Source organism: Rhinoderma darwinii, chromosome 12, assembly GCF_050947455.1.
Source record: "Rhinoderma darwinii isolate aRhiDar2 chromosome 12, aRhiDar2.hap1, whole genome shotgun sequence".
NCBI classification, from domain to species: domain Eukaryota; kingdom Metazoa; phylum Chordata; class Amphibia; order Anura; family Rhinodermatidae; genus Rhinoderma; species Rhinoderma darwinii.
In genome coordinates, this window is record NC_134698.1 from 59,614,565 (window position 1) to 59,635,110 (window position 20,546).

A 20,546-nucleotide genomic window follows, 5' to 3' on the forward strand; every position below is an offset into this window, starting at 1 on the left:
TCCCTGTGACGCGATCAAATGGAGATCAACGGCGGAGAGAAGCGGTTTCTCTGATGTCTGCCGTTAGAGTGGGGCTGCGGCTGTGTATTATAGCCATTGCCCCGCTCCTGATCACACGAGCACGCTTGTACCCGTGCGATCAGCATGACATCTTTGCTCGTCATGATGCGGCAACGTCCAGTTCATGACAAGCATAGACGTCATGCGTCCTCAATAGGTTAATAGAAGCCTTCATTGTTTACTTACAGGGGATGTCATGTGATAGACACACAGGTGCAGGACTGATTACAAGACACGGCTCTAATAACTGCACTGTAATCAGAGCCATGCACATGTGAACAGGACAGGTTTTTATCAACTTGAAGTGATCAGTGAAGGTTTCTAGCAAGTGACTGCAAGCAGAGAACTTGAAAACCTTGAGGAATTTTATACCGAAAGTTTATGGTAAAATTGTATACTTTTTTTTTATTGTACAAAGAATAACCTTTGTTTGCTGAAAACAGAATACCCCTTTAAGGTGTTCTTTTTTTTGATCTGCCGTCTACATCCAGTATCCATATCTCAGTGGCTATCTGTATTCAATCAGGGAAGCACAAGCACATTGATTCTTATAACAAGGATGATAAAGAATTTGCAATTGTTGCCATTTCAATCTAGGTGTCTTCACCCTCATGGTCCAGGCATTATACGTACTCCTAGTCTAGGGACAAGGAGTCGTCTCCTCTTCATTCATACACAGATGACAGCTCCAGCTTCCTGTAAAACAAAGAAACAATATAAGAATCAAATCACACATCAAATTTTTATTTTAATAATTTGCACAGCGTTCATAACAATATTTCTGCTGGAATTGAACCTCTCAAGTTGAGTTCAATCTGAGCCAAAACGTTGCTGTGATCAATAGTTGAATACTGTCCTATGTTTTCAAATTGCATTCAGAGCTCCGCTGCTTATTTGTTTTACAAACATAATATTTTATTTAATGTGTACCTTTCCCTGGAAAAGAGGCGCTCCCTCCCTTCTGAACCCTACAGTGTGCCCAAACAGCAGTTTACTTCCACATATATGGCATCGCCATACCCGGGAGAACCTTTTAAACAATTTTTGGGGTGTGTCTCTCCAGTGGCACAAGCTGAGCACAACGTATTTGCCACTGAAATGGCATATCTAGGGAAAAATATTATTTTTTACTTTGCACCATCCGCAGCGTAATCATTTATGGAAAAGACCTGTGGGGTGAAAATGTTCACTTCACCCCTTAATAAACGCATTGAGGGGTGTACTATCCAAAATGGGTCACTTCTCAGGGATTTATTTTATTTCACATCAGAGCCTCTGCAATTGTGAACCAATACTTTGTAAGTCACAAAATTAGGCCTCAATTTTGCATGGTACACTTTCACTCTTAAGCCTGGTCGAATGTCCAGGCAAAAGATTAGGGCCACATGTAGGGTGTTTCTAAAACCGGGAAGCACAGCATAATAATTAGAGAGCTGTCTTGTTATAGTGGCACAAGCTGGGCACCACATATTGGCATATCTATGGAAAAAAAATCCCATTTTCACTCTACAACATCGAGTACACACTAATTTCTACAAAACACCTGCGGGATTAACATGCTCGCTACACCCCTAGGTGAGTACCTTGAGGGGTGTAGTTTCCAAAATGGGGTCACTTCTGGGGGGTTTCCACTGTTTTGGTCCCACAGGGACTTTGCAAATGCGACATAGCGCCCAGAAGCCAATCCAGCAAAATCTGTACATCAAAAGCCAAATGGTGCTCCTTCCCTTCTGAGCCCTACTGTGTGCCAAAACAGATGGGGTATTGCCGTACAAGGGAGAAATTGCTTTACAAATGTTGTGGTTCTTTTTTTCCTTTTATTTGTTGAGAAAATCAAACATTTTGAGCTAAAGCTACGTCTTATTGAAGAAAAAGGCTTTTTTTTTGTATTTTCACTGCCCAATTTTAATAAAATCTATGAAACATCTGTGGGGTCAAAATGCTCACTACACCCATAGATGAATTCTTGAAGGGGTGTAGTTTAGTGAATGGAGTCCCTTTTGGGTAGTTTCCACTGTACTGGTACCTTAGGGACTTTGCAAAAGCGACATGGTGCCAAGAAATCAATCCAGCAAAATCTGTACTCCATAAGCCAAATGGCGCTCCTTCTCTTCTGATCCTTGCCGTGTGCCTAAACAGTAGTTTATGACCACATATGGGGTATTTCCGTTCTCCAGAGAAGTTGCTTTACAAATGTTGTGGTTCTTTTTTCCTTTATTTGTTGAGAAAATTAAACCTTTTGAGCTAAAGCTACGTCTTATTGAAGAAAAAGGATTGTTTTTATTTTTCATTGCCCAATTCTAATAAAATCTATGAAACCCCTGTGGGGTCAAAATGCTCACTACACCCGTAGATTAATTCCTCAAGGGTGTTTTCTCTGTTCTGGTCCTTCAGAGGCTTTGCAAATGCGACATGGCCTCCGCAAATCATTCCTGCTAAATATGATCTCCAAAAGCCAAATAGCGCTCTTTCCCTTCTAAGCCCTGCCGTGTGTCCAAACAGCCATTTAGGATCACATGTGGGGTATTGTTTTACGCAAGAGAAATTGCTTTACAAATGTAGCAGTGCTTTTCTCCTTTTAGTCCTTGTGGAAATGAGAAAAATTCTTTGAAAGAATGTAGATTTTCATTTTTACGGCCTACTTCTAATAGTTTCTGCAATAAATCTGTGGGGTCAAAATGCTCACTATACCCCTAAATAATTTCCTTGAGAGGTCTAGTTTCCCAAATTGGGTCACTTTTGGGGGGTTTCCACTATTTTGCCACTGCAAGATCCCTGACATCGTGCCTAAAATATTTTCTAATAAAAAGGAGGCCCAAAATCCGCTAGGTACTCCTTTGCTTCTGAGGCCTGTGCTTCACTCCATAAGCACACTAGAACTACATGTGGAATATTTCTAAAAACTGTAGAATCTGGGCAATAAATATTGAGTTGCATTTCTCTGGTAAAACCTTCTGTGTTACAAAAAAAATTGATCAAAAATTAATTTCTGCAAAAAAGAAATATGAAATGTGTAAATTTCACCTCCACGTTGCTTTAATTCCTGTGAAACATCTAAAGGTTTAAGAAACTTTCTAAATGCTGTTTTGAATAATGTAAGGGGTGAAGTTTTTAAAATGGGGTAACTTGTTGGGGGTTTCTAATATATAAGGCTCTAAAAGCCACTTCACAATTTTCTTGAAAATTTGAGAAATTGCTGCTAAAGTCTTGTAATATCCTAGAAAAATAAAAGGATGTTCAAAAAATGATGCCAATCTAAAGTAGTTATATGGGGATGTTAATTGGCAACAATTTTGTGTGGTATAACTGCCTGTCTTACAAGCAGATACATTAAAATGTAGAAAAATGCTGTTTTTTGCAAAATGTTGGTGTTTTTCACAATTACCGTATTTTTTTGGACTATAAGACGCAGTTTTTAGCAAGAATAAATCTTGCTAAAAAGTCCCTCCATCTTATAGTCGGCAGTCAAGGGACTCGGCAGCGCTAGACCCCCTGACTGCTCCTTACTTAACCCCTTCCCGACCCATGATGTGCCGGCACATCATGGGAAGGGGATGATGTTTGGAGCGGGCTCACGTGTTGAGCCCGCTCCATACACTGCAGGTGTCAGCAGCTGATACGCTGCTCTAACGGCCAGGAACAGCGATCGCACTATTGCTGGTCGTTTAACTAGTTAAATGCCGCGGTCAATAACTACCGTGGCATTTATAGTGGTTTTCCCATGAAGGACATTTATGACATATCCACAGGATATGTCAGATAGATGCGGGTCCCACCTCTGGGACCCGCATCTATCTCTAGAGCGGGGCCCCCTAAACCCCGTTCTATCTTACCTGACTCCGCTGTCTTACGGCCACTTCACTTCATGGTCGAGTTACGCAAACCGCATAACTCGCTGAGCTACGCAGTTTCGGTAACTCCACTACAATTGAATAGTAGTTACGGAAACAGCGTAGCATGCTACGCTGCTTCTGTAACTGCCATTCACTACTATGAGAGTTAAAGAAACAGCGTAGCTCAGCGAGTAACGCTGTTTCCGTAACTCATCCATGTATTGCAGTGTATTGTGCCAGTTCTCTAATGATCGCTGGTTCAAGTCCAGATACATTTTCAGGAATGTAAAAACTTTTTAAAAGTTTAAAAAAAACCACAATTTTTCAAGCACAATGTAAAAATGACAAAATAATTTAAAAAAATTGGTATCGCTGCATCCGTAAAAGTCAAACTATTACAATATAGCATTATTTAGCTCTCACAGTGAATTTAAAACCCCAGAATCGTTGTCTTTGGTCAGCATAGCGCTAAAAAGATTGAAATAAAAAGTGATAAAATAATCGTATGTACCAAAAAAATGGTGCTAATAAAAACTACAGCTCGTCCCGCAAAAAATAAGCCCTCACACCGCTCGAACTATGGAAAAATATAAATTGGAATGTGGTGAAACTGAACAAATTAATTTTTTTAACCAATAGTTTTTTCTTTGTAAAATAAGTAAAACATGAATTTTTTTCCTATTTTCTGTTGTCTAAAACCTGGGTGCGTCTTCTAGTCAGATGCGTCTTCTAGTCCGATAAATACGGTAAATACTGAATATGTTACTGGCAAAATTTGCTCAATACAATCTCAGAATCGCTTGGATAGGTAAAAAGCATTCCAGAGTTATTACCACATAAAGGGAAACATGTCAGATTTGAAAAATGAGGCTCTGTCAGGAAGGTCAAAAGTGGCCAAAGCGGGAATGGGTTAACACACAGCGTTTTGTTATTAAAGTATGTTATTTAGGCTATTTTTAAATATACTTACTATGTACAGTGTATCCAGAATCATATGTCTCATTGGTGTTGTGGGTTCTGTTTTTACAGGATCTACGAAGGATCCATTTTATAATAGATTCTATTCAGCCATAGTAGCTCAGTAATGTTTCTGCCGTTAAGCGTAAAAGAAACCAGATGGAGCACAACTATGAAACTTTGAACATGAAAGTATTTAGAAATAGGTACCTTCTGGTGGTTCATCCATTGGAGGGCTGAGGCAATACATGTGATACCCTCGATCACAGTCATCACAAAACAGAAGCTGTTCCTTCATGAAATAGACATGCACAGAATATCAATAGAAACGAACCAAAATTGCAAATTCGATGTGTATTTTATACAAGTATCTTTATTAGACATTTAGTTTTACATTAAATTGATGTGCTATTTTTTTTTCTCCAATCTCTACTCATAGCTATGAAATATATTCGATCTTATGAGCAATTTACATTGGAATACTTTACAAAAGACAGCTGCTGCCATAATCTTTTTAACGGACTAAGAAGGCAGTCAAAGTTTTTTTTTTTTACAAGTGGTGCAGGTCAGTGCTTGTGACAAGGACTACACAGCCCAGCAATTCCTGTTCTGCTCAGTATATAGAACGCCTAGGGAGGTTCACAAACAGTCAGTAATTGCAACAATGTCCATTTAGAACATTTATATTTCAAAATACCCTCCTTTTGTTAGGCAGTGCAGTGGTGACTGGCAAGTTACACTATGCAATTTTGTTTGCTTAAATTACCGCTGGAACAACTGAAATGAGCAGATGGGTCTGCAGCAGTAATAACAGTCAAAAACATATTGCCAATGTAGCATATGCCTTAAAGTGTACCTCCAGTGAAAAATCTAAATAGATTCTGGTGTACAGTACCTTTTTGTGAAGTTCTGCCGTCCTTTCTCCTTCCTAGTTCACTAGCAGGAAGTTGTTTTCATTGTCTGCCATGTTAGGCCAATTTCACATCATGTATGCTATGTCCTGCACATCTTTTTGTGAAGGAGAAACCTTTCCTAATATTTCCCTAGGGAATATTTCCTCTCTCTCGTGTCACAATCTAATCCTTCTTTTGATCTAAAAAGACATACGGGACTGGATTTCCTGAACATGTGAAAGGGACCCTACAAATACAGTGAAGTGACAGACTGGCCCCAGTCACTGTCTAAAGGCCTTCTAGTTCACATTACACTTGCCTTTCCCCTCGCACAGCAGAGGAAGGGAGACTTCCTGCTTAACCTCTTTGCGATGTGATGTAACCTAAAGAAGGCCCCTGGTGTACCATCTTTCTGCTCCTATTATGTCCTGCCAACGCTTAACCCCTTCCCGACATTTGCCGTACATGTACGTCATGGAAAGTACTGACTTCCCGCATCTTGCCGTACATGTACGTCAAACGTTTGGCACCGGCTCAGAAGCTGAGCCGGTCCCATCATCACCGGATCTCAGCTGTATCTTACAGCTGACATCCGACTGTAACGGCGGGGACCGAAATTAGCTTCGATCCCCGCCATTAACCCCTTAAGTGCAGCGCTCAAACGCGATCGCTGCACTTAAGGTGTTTGCAGCTCATCGGAACCCCAGTAATGAAATTGCCGGGGTTCCGGTGGCTGCAATGGCAACCGGAGGCCTAATACTGGCCTCCCGGTCTGCCTAGCACCGAAGCCGGTCAAGATCCGCCCGGCGGCGGAGCCTGATCGGCTTCCGTAGCTGCCGGCAAGATGGCGCCGGGTCAGGAGCTGATCCGGCGTCATCAGCGGTGGAAGTCAGCTGTACTGTACAGCTGACATCCACCTGTAACGGCAGGAACCGGAGCTAGCTCCGATCCCTGCCATTAACCCCTTCGATGCAGCAATCGAAAGCGATTGCTGCATCGTAGCGGTTACAAGCAGATCGCCAGCCCTGACAGGCAATCGGGACTGGCGACTGCTGTTATGGCAACAGGAGACACAATGGTCTCCTGCTCTGCCATTACGGAAGCCGATTTAGGCCCCGCCGGGAGGCGAAGCCTAAACGGCTTGCTGTCAGTGAATGACTGACAGATCTAATACATTGCACTACATAGGTAGTGCAATGTATTAGAAAAAAAAAAATCTGACCGTTGGACCTTCAAGTCCCCTAGTGGGACTTGAGAAAAAGTGTAAAAAAAGTATAAAAAAGTGTAAAAAAAAGTGCAAAAAATAAAAGTTTGAAAACAATAAAAGTTTCAAGTAATTAAATAACACACAATCCCCCTTTTACTCTTATCAAGTCCTTTATTATTGAAAAATAATAATAAACCATATGTATTTGGTATCGCCACGACCGTAACGACCGGAGGTATCAAAATATTATATTATTTATTGCACGCGGTGAACAGCGTAAAAAAAACCCGTAAAAAACGTTACCAGAGTTTCTGTTTTTTAGTCACTTTGCCCTACAAATATTACAATAAAAAGTGATCAAAAAGTCGCACGTATCCAAAAATGGTACCTATAAAAACTATAGCTCGTCCCGCAACAAACCAGCCCTCATACCGCTACGTCTATGAAAAATAAAATTAGTTATGGCTCCAATAAGTCAGGAAATAAAAAAATATGCAGTTGTGCCCGAGGAGAACATTTCTTCTGTTTCAAGAGGCGATTTATCAAGGACCTAAAATTAGGGAACCAGGAAGGGAGGGCCCAATCATATCCGATGGAAGCGACGGTGCCCGTATTATACCAGGATAATACTTTCCCAGCAAAATTCCCCAAACTACAAAGGCGCGGAGTGTGGACCAAAAGGGGGATAAGAAATGACACCATTTATCAGTGCGACACCGGCCTGTGCAGAAAGGATTGCTTCACAGCGTAACACACATCTATGGATTATTTTTATTTTTTTATACCACCTGACTATGCCCCTTATATACTCCGCCCCGCTTACATGTACCCCCACATTATAAAACACCAGCAATACTCAAACAAATATAGTACCAAGCAAAATCCGCTCTCCAAAAGCCAAATGGTGCTCCCTCGGCCCTGAACCCTACAGCGTGCCCAAACAGCAGTTTCCTTCAACATATATGGCACCGTCATACCCGTGAGAACCCTTTTAACAATTTTTGTGGTGTGTGTCTCCAGCGTCATAAGCTGGGCATGACATATTTGCCACTGAATGGCATATCTAGGGAAAAATATAAATTTTTAATTTGCACCATCCGCAGCGCATTCATTTATGGAAAAGACCTGTGGGGTGAAAATGCTCACTACACCCCTTAATAAATGCCTTGAGGGGTGCAGTTCCATAATGGGGTCACTTATCAGGGGTTTATTTTTATTATTTCACATCTGAGCCTCTGCAGTTGTGAACCAATACTTTGTAAATCGCCAAATTAGGCCTCCACTCCGCATGGTACTCTTCACTTCTGAGCCCTGTCATATGTCCAGACAAAAGATTAGGGCCACATGTAGGGTGTTTCTAAAACCGGGAAACACCGCATAATAATTAGAGAGCTGTCTTGTTATGGTGGCACAAGCCGGGCACCACATATTGGCATATCTATGGAAAAAAATCCCATTTTCACTCTGCAACATTGAGCGCACACTAATTTCTACAAAACACCTGCAGGGTTAAAATGCTTACTACACCCCTTGGTAAATGCATTGAGGGGTGTAGTTTACAAAATGGGGTCACTTCTGGGGGGTTTCCACTGTTTTGGGCCCACAGGTGCCCAGAAACCAATCCAGCAACATCTGCACTCCAAATGGCGGTCCTTCCCTTCTGAGCCCTGCCGTTTGCCCAAACAGCAGTTTATGACCACATATGGGGTATTGCCGTACTCGGGAGAAATAGCTTTACAAATGTTGGGTTCTTTTTTTCCTTTATTTGTTGAGAAAATGAAAAAATTTGCGCTAAAGCTACGTCTTATTGAAGAAAAAGGACTGTTTTTATTTTCACTGCCTAATTCTAATAAATTCTATGAAACATCTGTGGGGTCAAAATGCTCACTACACCCCTAGATGCATTCTTCAAGAGGTGTAGTTTCCTAAATGGAGTCCCTTTTTGGGCGTTTTCATTGTTTTGTCCCCTCAGGGGCTTTGCAAATGTGACCTGGCCTCCGCAAATCATTCCTGCTAAATGTGATCTCAAAAAGTCAAATAGTGCTCTTTCCCTTCTAAGCCCTGCCGTGTGTCCAAACAGCCGTTTATTACCACATGTGGGGTATTGTTTTACTCGGGAGAAATTGCTTTACAAATTTTGTGGTGCTTTTTCTCCTTTAGTCCTTCTGGAAATGAGAAAAAATTAGCTAAACCTACATTTTCTTTGAAAAAATGTAGATTATTATTTTCAGGGCCTACTTCCAATAATTTCTGCAAAAAAACTGTGGTGTCAAATCGCTCACTATACCCCTAGATAATTTCCTCAATGGGTGTTGTTTCCAAAATGGGGTCACTTGTGGGGGGTTTCCACTGTTTTGTCCCCTCAGGGGCTTTGTAAATGTAACATGGCCTCCGCAAACCATTCCTGCTAAATTTGAGTTCCAAAAGCCAAATGGCGCTCTTTCCCTTCTCAGCCTCGCCGTGTGTCCAAACAGCCGTTTATTACCACATGTGGGGTACTGTTTTACTCGGGAGAAATTTCTTTACAAATTTTATGGTGATTTTTCTCCTTTAGTCCTTGTGGAAATGAAAAAAAATTAGCTAAACCTACATTTTATTTGAAAAAATGTAGATTTTCATTTTCACAGCCTACTTGCAAAAATTTCTGCAAAAAACCTGTGGGGTCAAAATGCTCACTATACCCCTAGATAATTTCCTCAAGGGGTATAGTTTCCAAAATGGGGTCACTTGTTTGGGGTTTTCACTGTTTTGTCCCCTCAGGGGCTTTGTAAATGTGACATGGCCTCCGCAAACCATTCCTGCTAAATGTGAACTCCAAAAGCCAAATGGCGCTCTTTCCCTTCTCAGCCACGCCGTGTCTCCAAACAACCGTTTATTACCACATGTGAGGTATTGTTTTACTCGGGAGAAATTGCTTTACAAATTTTGCGGTGCTTTTTCTCCTTTAGTCCTTGTGGAAATGAGAAAAAAAATCGCTAAACCTACATTTTCTTTGAAGAAATGTTGATTTTAACTTTCACGGCCTACTTCCAATAATTTCTGTAAAAAACCTGTGCGGTGAAAATGCTCACTACACCCCTAGATAATTTCCTTGAGGTGTCTAGTTTCCCAGATGGGGTCACTTTTGGGGGATTTTGACTGTTTTGGCACCGCAAGAGCCCTTCAAACCTGACATGGTGCCTAAAATATATTCTAACAAAAATAAGGCCCCAAAATCCACTAGGTGCTCCTTTGCTTCTGAGGCCGGTGTTTCAGTCCAGTAGCACACTAGGGCCACATGTGGGATATTTCCTAAAACTGCAAAAACTGGGCAACAAATATTGAGTTGCATTTCTCTGGTAAAACCTTCTGTGTTATAAAAAAAATTGTATTAAAAATGTATTTCTGCAGAAAAATATGAAATTTGTAAATTTCACCTCTACTTTGCTTTAATTCCTGTGAAATGTTTAAAGGGTTAAGACATTTTCTAAATGCTGTTTTGAATACTTTGAGGGGTGAAGTTTTTAAAATGGGGTGACTTTTTTGGGGTTTCTAATATATAAGGCCCTCAAAACCACTTCACAACTGAACTGGCCCCTGTAAAAATAGCCTTTTGAAATTTTCTTGAAAATGTGAGAAATTGCTGCTAATGTTCTAAGCCTTGTGAGGTCATAGAAAAATAAAAGGATGTTCAAAAAACGATGCCAATCTAAAGTAGACATATGGGGGATGTTAATTAGCAACAATTTTGTGTATTATAACTGCCTGTCTTACAAGCAGATACATTTAAATTGAGAAAAATGCTAATTTTTGCAATTTTTCGCTAAATTTTGGTGTTTTTCACAATTAAATACTGAACATATCGAGCAAATTTTGCCAGTAACATAAAGTCCAATGTGTCACGAGAAAACAATCTCAGAATCGCTTGGATAGGTGAAAGCATTCCGGAGTTATTACCACATAAAGTGACACATGTCAGATTTGAAAAATGAGGCTCTGTCAGGAAGGTCAAAAGTGGCTAAAGAGGGAAGGGGTTAATAGAAGCCGGTAAATAACACAATACACTGCAATACATAATCCGCCAGCTGAACGCCGTAGGGAAAAAAATGCTCAAAACCGGAAATGCTGTTTTTTGGTCACCGTGCTTCCCCCTACCCCAAAGAGTGGAATAAAAAGTTAGCAAATAGTCATATGTATCCCAAAATGGTACCAATAAAAACCTTGCAATAAAAAAAGCCCTTATACTTATTAGTACATGATAAAAAAGCTTGATAGAAATTTGGTGTCACGGTAATCTTATTGACCCACAAATAACGTTTACAGACAGTTTTACCGCATGTAAACGCTGTAACAACAAAACCCCAAAAAACAATGGCGGAATCAGATTTTTATTTTTTTTTCCAATTCAACCTTACAAATATATATATTTGTTTGTTTCCCAGTACATTATATGGTCTATTAAATGCTACGTTAAAACCACAACTCGTCCCGCAAGAAGTAAGCCATCATACGGCTATGTCGACACAAAAATAAAGTTATGAATTTCGGAAGGTGGGGGGCAAAAACGAAAATGAGAAATTGCTGCGGCGGAAAGGGGCTAATTGAGTGTCGACACTTTTGTCATCGCAGGACTTACTAGCTAGCAAGTTCCCCCTACAGACACGTAGGCATTTTGTAATTCCCTGGGTTAGATATTCAAGGTATTTTATCTCTTTCTTTTTCCACTTCCCCCCCCCCCCCCTTTCTTCTCTTTGCCCATATTAAGTGCAACCTGTCAAAAAAATAAAGCTGATAAACGGCAAAGAGCACTTGTTTGTTTTTTTAAAAAAATCTAGGATACCTGGAATTTACACATTGAAAGTTTTACCTGGATCACTGGAGATACGCTTTAAATGCTGGCTACTATAATCTGCCTTGAATCATTTTCTGAATAACCAGGTTTACAGTTAATACCAGGAGTTTAAAGAATTATTATTTTCCACTGAAACTCACATCGTTCTCTGATGTTCCACAAATGATGCAGGACTTGCACTCTATGCACTGCCACTGGTAGGTTTTAACAGCCTCTGTCATATTAACAGTGAACTGCAGACAGGTTGGGTGACCTGCAAACCAAGCAAACAACAATGATGTCAATTTCTCAAACACATTTGTATTTAGAGCAATACTGTACAAACCGTACTGCAACAGGTGTGGGTCTAAATAGGGTAACAGCAAGCAGTAACACTTTTGCTGCCAGTGACGTACAGCTCCACTCACACTCATTGCCAAAGTATATACTTAGTATCCTTTGCACTATATAATTCTTTTACAGCAGTTGATGATATACTTCAATTACTTATGTGTCATGGTAGGTTGCGGTGTCCATTTTACTTACAAGAACTCTGAGCATAAAAAAACAAAAGGGATCGTACTAAGATACGACAGGAATAGTGTTCTACTTTCATACCAAAACTGGAAATCTAAAGTTTTACTTTCTAAGGCTTTGTTCACATCTGACGTAACCCTTGAACGAAACCTCAACGCAGTGTAGATGAGATCACTTAAAATCTCATTTACTTAGCTGGTACTTTATTTGCCACTGGAAAATCTGAATGTAATACGCATCGTGTAGACTCCTCTTTCTTTTACTCAAATTCAATCACTTGTATGCTCCTGTCACCTGCTCCATAAAAACATCTCTAGAATCTGCCCTTTTCTTAGGCCTCATGCACAAACGTATTTTTTTCCTCCCGTAAATACTGGTGTAAATAGGGGTCCTTTGTCACATGTATTCGACCCGTATTCCACCAGTTTTTACGGACCCGTGCCCGTAAATACGGGTCTGGTGTCACCAGTATTCCACCCGTATTTACGGACCCGTTTTCTCTGCACTAATCGGCAGCCCCTTCTCTCTATCATTGCTGGAAAGAGAGAAGGGGCAGCCCTTTCGGGCAGAGTTTCCAAAGCGATTGAAAGTAAAAGAAGTTCATACGTACCGTTGTATTAGTGACGCGCCCCTCTTTTGACATCCAGTCCGACCTCCCTGGATGACGCGGCAGTCCATGTAACCGCTGCAGCCTGTGATTGGCTGCAGCGGTCACATGGGATGAAACGTCATCCCGGGTGGCCGGACTGGAGGAAAAAGCAGGTAAGTTAACTTTTAATACTATTCACTCCAGCGGTAGTCACTGTCCCGGGTGCTGAGTTACTGCTGATCAGTTAACTCTTTCAGCACCCTGGACAGTGACTATCCCCTGACGTCGCCTAGCAACGCTCCTGTAATTACGGGTGCACACACGTAGCCACCCATAATTACGGGAGCCCCATAGACTTCTATGGGCTGCCCGTGCCGTGTTATTACGTCCTGAAATAGGACATGTTCCATATTTTTCAACGGCACGGGCAACTTCCTGTAAGCATACGGGAAGGTACCTGTGGCCAATAGAAGTCTATGGGCGAGTAATTACAGGTGTTTTTACGTTCGTGTGCATGAGGCCTTACTGTGGAAACAGCCAAAACGCTCGTCGTTGCTCTGATTCATTCTCGTACTGACTACTGTAACTCATTACTAATCGGTCTTCTCCTCTACAATCTCTCCCCTCTTCAATCTCTCATGAATTCAGCAGCAAGGTTCATCTATCTGTCCAATCAACCGCTACACTGATGTCACCTTATGACAGTGCTGCAGCTCTTTACCTCTCCACCCTCATCTCTTATTTAAAATTGAAGCAAATATTTATGTTGTAGGTCTTTTTAAGGAAATAATATGCAGAAACAGGAAAAAAAATAGTTTTTCCTAATTTTTTTCATGCTGTTTTAAGGTAGTTTGTTCAGTGAATAATATTTACTTAAAAAAAAAAAAAAAAAAAGCATCCTCTAATTCTTCCCATAGCTATGTCAAATGTGTCTGTTGTGTAACATATGACGTCACTAAAGTGCCGAGAGCAAAGACCCTATTTTAGCTTTGTGTAGCTCCCTCCCGTAGCCTAAGGCCCAATTTAGACGAGCTTTCACGTCCGTGTGCTACCCGAGTGTAGAACTAACTGCACTCTGAAGCCCTATTCACAAGGCAGGGTTTAGTGCCTGTGTGAGGGCCGTTTTTGTTTTTTTTACACCCATCAAACGGCTGCAGTAAAAATAATTCACTCCAAATGGGGCTTTTCACACGGCCGATTTTTTTGATGCCCGTTTTATTAAATCCTAAGGGTGCTATCGTGTATACATATTTTTTTAATGCAGTTTTTGAAGCCAAAACCAAGTGTGGACCATAAAGGGAGAGAAAGTATAAAGGAGAATTGCTACTTCTCCTATTATTTGAATCCACACACACCTGGTTTGGGCTTCAAAAACTGCATAAAAAACTAAATGATGCCTGATAAAAAAAACACCTTTTGCGTACAAGCACCTTTTAAGGTATGTTCACACTGAGGTTTTTTTGCGGGCAGAAAAATGACCTACCTGCACTTTCTTTGCCACGGTTTTCGCAACGTATTTCGGCTGCGGCCATTGAGCGCCGGGGGCAAAAAAACGCATCAAAAAACATTTTCTCTTCCTCCCATTGATTTCAATGGTAGGTCAGAGATGGAGCTGCGGGAAGAAAGAGCATGTCGCGTTTTTTCTAATGGGAGCGAGGCGTCTTTGGGCGTTTTTTGTGCGGTTAAAACTACATGCTTTTTTTTCGATTCGGTTGCGTTTTTTAACATTTTTACCACAACCGCGTGGAAAAATGCTGTTTTATGTAATTTTAACCGCACCTCCATGTATAAATAAAGCGACCTACGAAACCTTTTTTAAAATAACACAGCTAGACTGCTTGTCTGTAGATCAAATCACCTGGTGTATCTAAGAATGCTAATGTGTTGTATCGTATCAACATATAAACGTAAAAAATACACGCCTCCCTTGTAATAGTGTGATTAACAGTGTGGCTGCTGTTCACACTGTATTTAATAGCTTGCTGAGCCTGCCCCCATACCCCCGACATGTTTCGCTGATATGACGTCTTCTGGGCTCACGGGTTGTGAGACAACGGAGGGTTCTAATTTAGTCAGCGATAAAGCAATATACTTTTCAAAATGGATAGCTAGGTTCCTGGACTCGATCCGCTTTGTTCTGTATTAATGATGCACAATATAATTGATGTGCTGAGTATCAAAAGTGGTACTGCATCAGAGAGATGTGCAGAGTGTAATAGGCAGGGAAACTTATGTGAATGACATCACATGCATCTGTCATCCTGCTTGGTTCTCTAAACTCTGCGTTATATATTTTCGTCTAATAGACCAAGATCATCAACTGCTCGTGACATACTTCTTACAGTATGAGGGTTATTATATGAAGTGTTCCACATCCACACCGAAAGTTTATAACAAATGTAGTGTACAACATATGTGAATGGGGTTTTACAAAATCCCATACACGTGCTAGAGAAAAAAATGTGCATAGATTTGAGGACATGCTGCAGATAGGCAAAGGATGAAAATTTGCTGCAGGTTTCAGGCCAATCTCCGCAGCTAAAAACATCCTGTGAACCTCTCCTAAATGCTTATTTGTACAAGTCATTTTAGTATGCCACACCGCAATAACTACTTAGTATTTTGAAAATTTTATGTCCTAACTGATAAATATTTCCAGGGTCTGATCGGTTTGACAAATGGTTCTGTTGCTTGTTAAGATTAATCTAGGAAGTGATTTTTCTATACTAAAGCTAGAATTGAACCCTTTCTTTTCCCCTACCAATATTTACACTATATGCAAAATATAGGAAACGCAAGACCATAATTTAAACCACAGGAAAAGAACAGCCTTTTTGACACCATGTTATTTTCAAACTAAAGAGATTTAATTTTGCTTGTGCGCATATTAAATACAACTGTAGTTACATAAGTACTTTGGCTAGAGATTGGTCTAATTCATTTAAACCATCTCAAACTGACGCATTTCTCTTTACACTACACCGTAAAGCTCTTTACACATCACCGTTACTTTCCGAGGAGGGGTTCCGTCGGAGGTTTCCGGCAGGTTAACACCTCAACGTAAAGGCAAACGGAAACCTCTGACGGAAGCCCTCAGCGGAAAGGAACGGTGATGTGAACAGGCCCTAAATCCGTATAAATTGAAGCACAAAAAGCAATGTGATGAACACGTAGCAACTAAAATTTAAACCCAAAAACACAACTTCTGAATGTCATTTGACTGTCTAGTCCGGTGAGGTATTTAGGGTTAATTCACATGTGGCAGATTTGTTGCAGAGATTTCTGCAACTGTGATGCTTATCTGAATTTGGCTAGCAAAAATCTGTGTGCTTTCTGCAGAAATAACCCCATTCAGATGTACAGAACAGATTTTCAGTTGCAGAGATTTCTACAATAAACCTGCCGCATGTGAACATACCCTGAATGAAAACGTTTTACTATTGAAGTAAAATCTATAAAATACAGTAATATCTTAATAGTGCTAAAAGTACAGAGGAAACTTACATGTCCATCAGTATAAAAAAAAACAAACAGGCTAGCTATTCTATATGAAAGACTAATGTAGAAGGTGAAATGCAAATTAGCTTACAGTTTTGTCACACTAAAAATCTACAGACCTCACAATCTACAACTCGCATCTTGCCACAATGTTTACAAGGCAGCATACATAGTGACAAATCCGCTTTAAGCCAAAACAGGGAGTGGATCCTAAAGGCCCATTTAAATCTGCGTTGTCTTTCCGTTCATCTGTTCCGTTCAACCTTTCCATCAGATGACCAGATGAACGTAAAGCCAAACGGAAAACGATTGCTTCCGTTTGCATTAGGGTATGTTCACACGCGGAGTCAAAAACGTCTCAAAATACGGAGCTGTTTTCAATGGAAAACAGCTCCTGATTTTCAGATGTTTTTAAAGCCACTCGCGATTTTCATGGCCGTTTTTGGAGCTTTTTTCAATAGTCTATGAAAAACCGCTCCAAAAACGTCCCAAGAATTGTCCTGCACTTCTTTTTCGCGGCTGTTTTGAAAAACGGCCGCGTAAAAAAAGGCCCATCGGAACGGAACGCCGTATTTCCAATTGCAATCAATGGGCAGATGTTTAGAGCCGTTCTGCTTACGATTTTTCGGCTGTTTACGGCCCGAAAAACGGCCGAAAATAGGCCGTGTGAACATACCCTGACCATTGATTTTAATGCTATTTTATTTATTTCCGTTTTCAGTTCATCTGTTTCTCTGACGGAAAGGTTGAACGGAAATACAGCGCTGATGTGAATGGGCCCTTAATGAAATGTTTGAAGCGTATATAAAAAAAAATACTTCGTCCTTTTACATTTTTTTATTTATTTTTTTGGATCGCGTCCAGGTTTTGGCATACAAAAAAACACATATGAAAGGCATACCAAATATTAATTGTCTGGATTAAGCCATGAATTTATATACTAACTAAAGGAGTAAAGCAATATGCAGAGTTTATAGAGTTTATAAGGTCTTATTCACACGAACGTTGAATACGTCAACTGTGACGCAAAACGGAAACTCTTGTGTGAATCTAGCCTTCGTCTAAAAAAATAAAATTAAAAAAAAGCAGCAGAATACAAGATTCTTTATATAAGGGACTGCCGTTATATTAACCAATTCTGGAGTACTAATAAAACAGAATATATTTTTATTTCTGACGTTTATCTTCTTACAAGACGGGGTACCTTCGAATGAGAAATGGACATCATCGGCTGCTGATCAATAACACTTTATCAGAAGTATTATAATATGAAACAAAATCTTTATTGAAATAACAAAGTTCATAAAATGTTTAAAGTGGATTTCTATGTTTGAAGTGCTTTCAATTAAATTATGTAGTTAAATAGTCCGCCGTGGATTCGCTAAACAGTGTCCCATTCCGACAATAAGCAAAGTCTATAGGTCAGCAATCAATGTGTGGGGGGTGTAAGGATGTTATCTGAAGATCATTTAAGAAACTTGGATGGAACATGAATTATTATTACAATATTATAGTCTGTCAATGATACATCCATCCTGGACTCCTGGGTCTTTTCCGAATTAGAAATCTTAATTCCAGGTTTAAAGAAACAAACAAAAAAAACAAAACAAACAGGTAATGCCGATGTAATATGTCAAAGAAAGAAATGTTGTCATAATCGCAAGGTCGCATTTTTATGGCAATTTCTGAAAGACGTGTGTAGCCCTGGCCTAATGATAGGTGCACTTAAAGAGGCTCTGTCACCAGATTATCAAATCCCTATCTCCTATTGCATGTGATCGGCGCTGCAATGTAGATAACAGTAACGTTTTTTTTGTTTTTTTAAAAACCATTTTTGGCCAAGTTATGAGCAATTTTAGATTTATGCAAATGAGCTTTGAAATGGACAACTGGGTGTGTTTACTTGTTTTACTAACTGGGCGTTGTGAATAGAAGTGTATGATGCTGACAAATCAGCATCATACACTTCTCATCGTTCCCACCCAGCTTCTTTCACTAAAGACACACAGCGTGACGTCACCCACAGGTCCTTCAACCTTGGCGTCGGTCAGAGAAGATACATCGGCTGAAAGGCGTCCAAAAGGTTAATATGCTCGTCTCTAGGGAGTTTACTATGCTTACCTGCACATGGTGATGCTGCTGCAAATTCAACTGTACGCCTGGAGCTGTGGTGTCTTCTCTCTTCCGACGCCAAGGTTGAAGGGCCTGTGGGTGACGTCACGCTGTGTCTGCAGTGAAAGAAGCTGGCTGGGAGTGATGACGTCACACTGCACACGACAGTAAAAAAATCTCCGTAATTGCGGACCATAATCCATGAGGCCTTAAAGACCAAATGGACAAGCCAAAGGGACAAATAATTCTCATTTTTAAAGAGGTTATCCAGTTTTTATTTGTTTGTAAAATAGGAAATCATACAGTTTTCTAATATACATATATTAGAGATTCTACTCACATACTTTTCTTTTAAGGGTATGTTCACATGGCTTATTTTCAGTCTGATTTTGTAGCGTAAAAGCCTCGTTTTACTTTCTAAAATGCACTCTCGAAATAAGCCTGCAAACAGTTCCCCATTGATTTCAATGGGAAATACACTGTGCTGTTCACATGAGGTGTATTTTTACATTGCTGAATTAAAAAAACGCCTTGTAAAAAGAAGCAGGTGTTTAAGGAGTTGATTATGCATTGACACTATATAAAGAAAAAAAACTCTGCAAAAAACGTCTCAAAAAAAGCCTCAAGATAACGTTTAACCCCTTCACGACTGCCATACGGCGATATACGTTGTAACTGTCAATGCCCCGTGCAGTTAGCACGTGTATAAACGTTGACAGCCTGGAACAGGTTTGAGTGCAGTGCTGCTTCAGTGTGAGAAACACTATCGGCCGGGGCTTTGAGAGCCCCGGAACATACTCCCCCACTGTAGATAGTGCTTACCACAACCCCCTGTAGGTAGCGCAAAACCCTCCATAGATAGCGCCACCTAAGCTCTCTCCAGCATCGGAATCCCCGGCTTCAAATAACGCCTTGAAATCAGAGGCTGTTTTCCCTTGAAAACAGGCTCGTCATTTTCAGCCTCTTTTTTTTTTTTTTTTGTACGTGTGAACTGTGCAATTGCCTGTGTCTAGGAATTAAATAGATAAATGGTATAGCACACAGACTATAATAGTAATGCATCCATAGGATAATTGAATGGACTGAACATGGCATCAGTCATGTGATCCACCACCCACACATCATGTGACTACTGGCATTCATGGCCGCACAGTGGTTCAGTGATTAGCACTATTGTTCAAATCCAACCAAGGACAACATCTGCAATGCAGTGTGTTTGCGTGGGTTTCCTCCGGGTACTCCGGTTTCCTCCCTCACCCCAAAAACATACCAATAGGGAATTTAGATTGTGAGCCCCAATGGGGACAGTAAAAGAAGACCTCTGTACAGCGCTGCATAATATGTTGGCGCTATATAAGTAACTGAAATAAATAATAAATAAGGTAACACTGCAGGTATAGAACAGGTCAATAGTATTTTACAGAGTAGAAATTCTTTCTACCTACTGCAGCGTCTCATGCTTGTCAGTGTAGCAGCATACTTTTCCCTGTCTCCTCTATGCATCACCTAGAAGCAGGCAGACATTTACAAGTAAATACACTTAGGCCGGGATTACACGAGCGTGTGCGTTTTGCGCACGCAAAAAATGCAGAGTTTTGCGTGCGCAAAAGGCACTTAACAGCTCCGTGTGTCATCACCGTATGGAACGGAACGTCGCAACGGAGCCATGACGCAGATGTGAATGAAGCCTTAGGTCATGGATGCATTACACAGGACTAACCTGTGGGCTATTCCATGCTACTGTAAATATACATGGCCTACTGCACTGTTGTAAGAAAGGTATGTGAGCAGAATTTCTAATACATGTACAATTTCCTATTCTATAAATAGAAAAATAAAAAAAAATAAAAAAAAAAGTCATCATTTAATTGTCAATTACATTATAGCTTTATTAAACCTTACTTTGTGAATACTGGGTTATTAACTGTCCCATGAGTGGCTATTCTTTTATAACACTAAAATCTCAAGAAAAAGATGCATGCATTGGATTTCTAGGTTCTTGCAGATATTGCCATAAATCATGTATACAATGGATTTTTACTATATAATA

General features: G+C 40.3%; 1 protein-coding gene across 1 annotated transcript in view; it reads right to left on the bottom strand.

Moving 5' to 3' along the window:
• Window positions 1-527: 527 nt before the first annotated feature.
• The window catches only part of DPF3 (double PHD fingers 3), a 257,140-nt gene continuing 237,121 nt past the window's right edge, over window positions 528-20,546 (bottom strand). Inside the window, 4 exon segments of the mRNA XM_075843503.1 lie at window positions 528-721; window positions 724-756; window positions 5,061-5,142; window positions 11,922-12,034. Coding sequence (XP_075699618.1) covers window positions 696-721; window positions 724-756; window positions 5,061-5,142; window positions 11,922-12,034 — 254 coding nt within the window. The 3' untranslated portion in view covers window positions 528-695.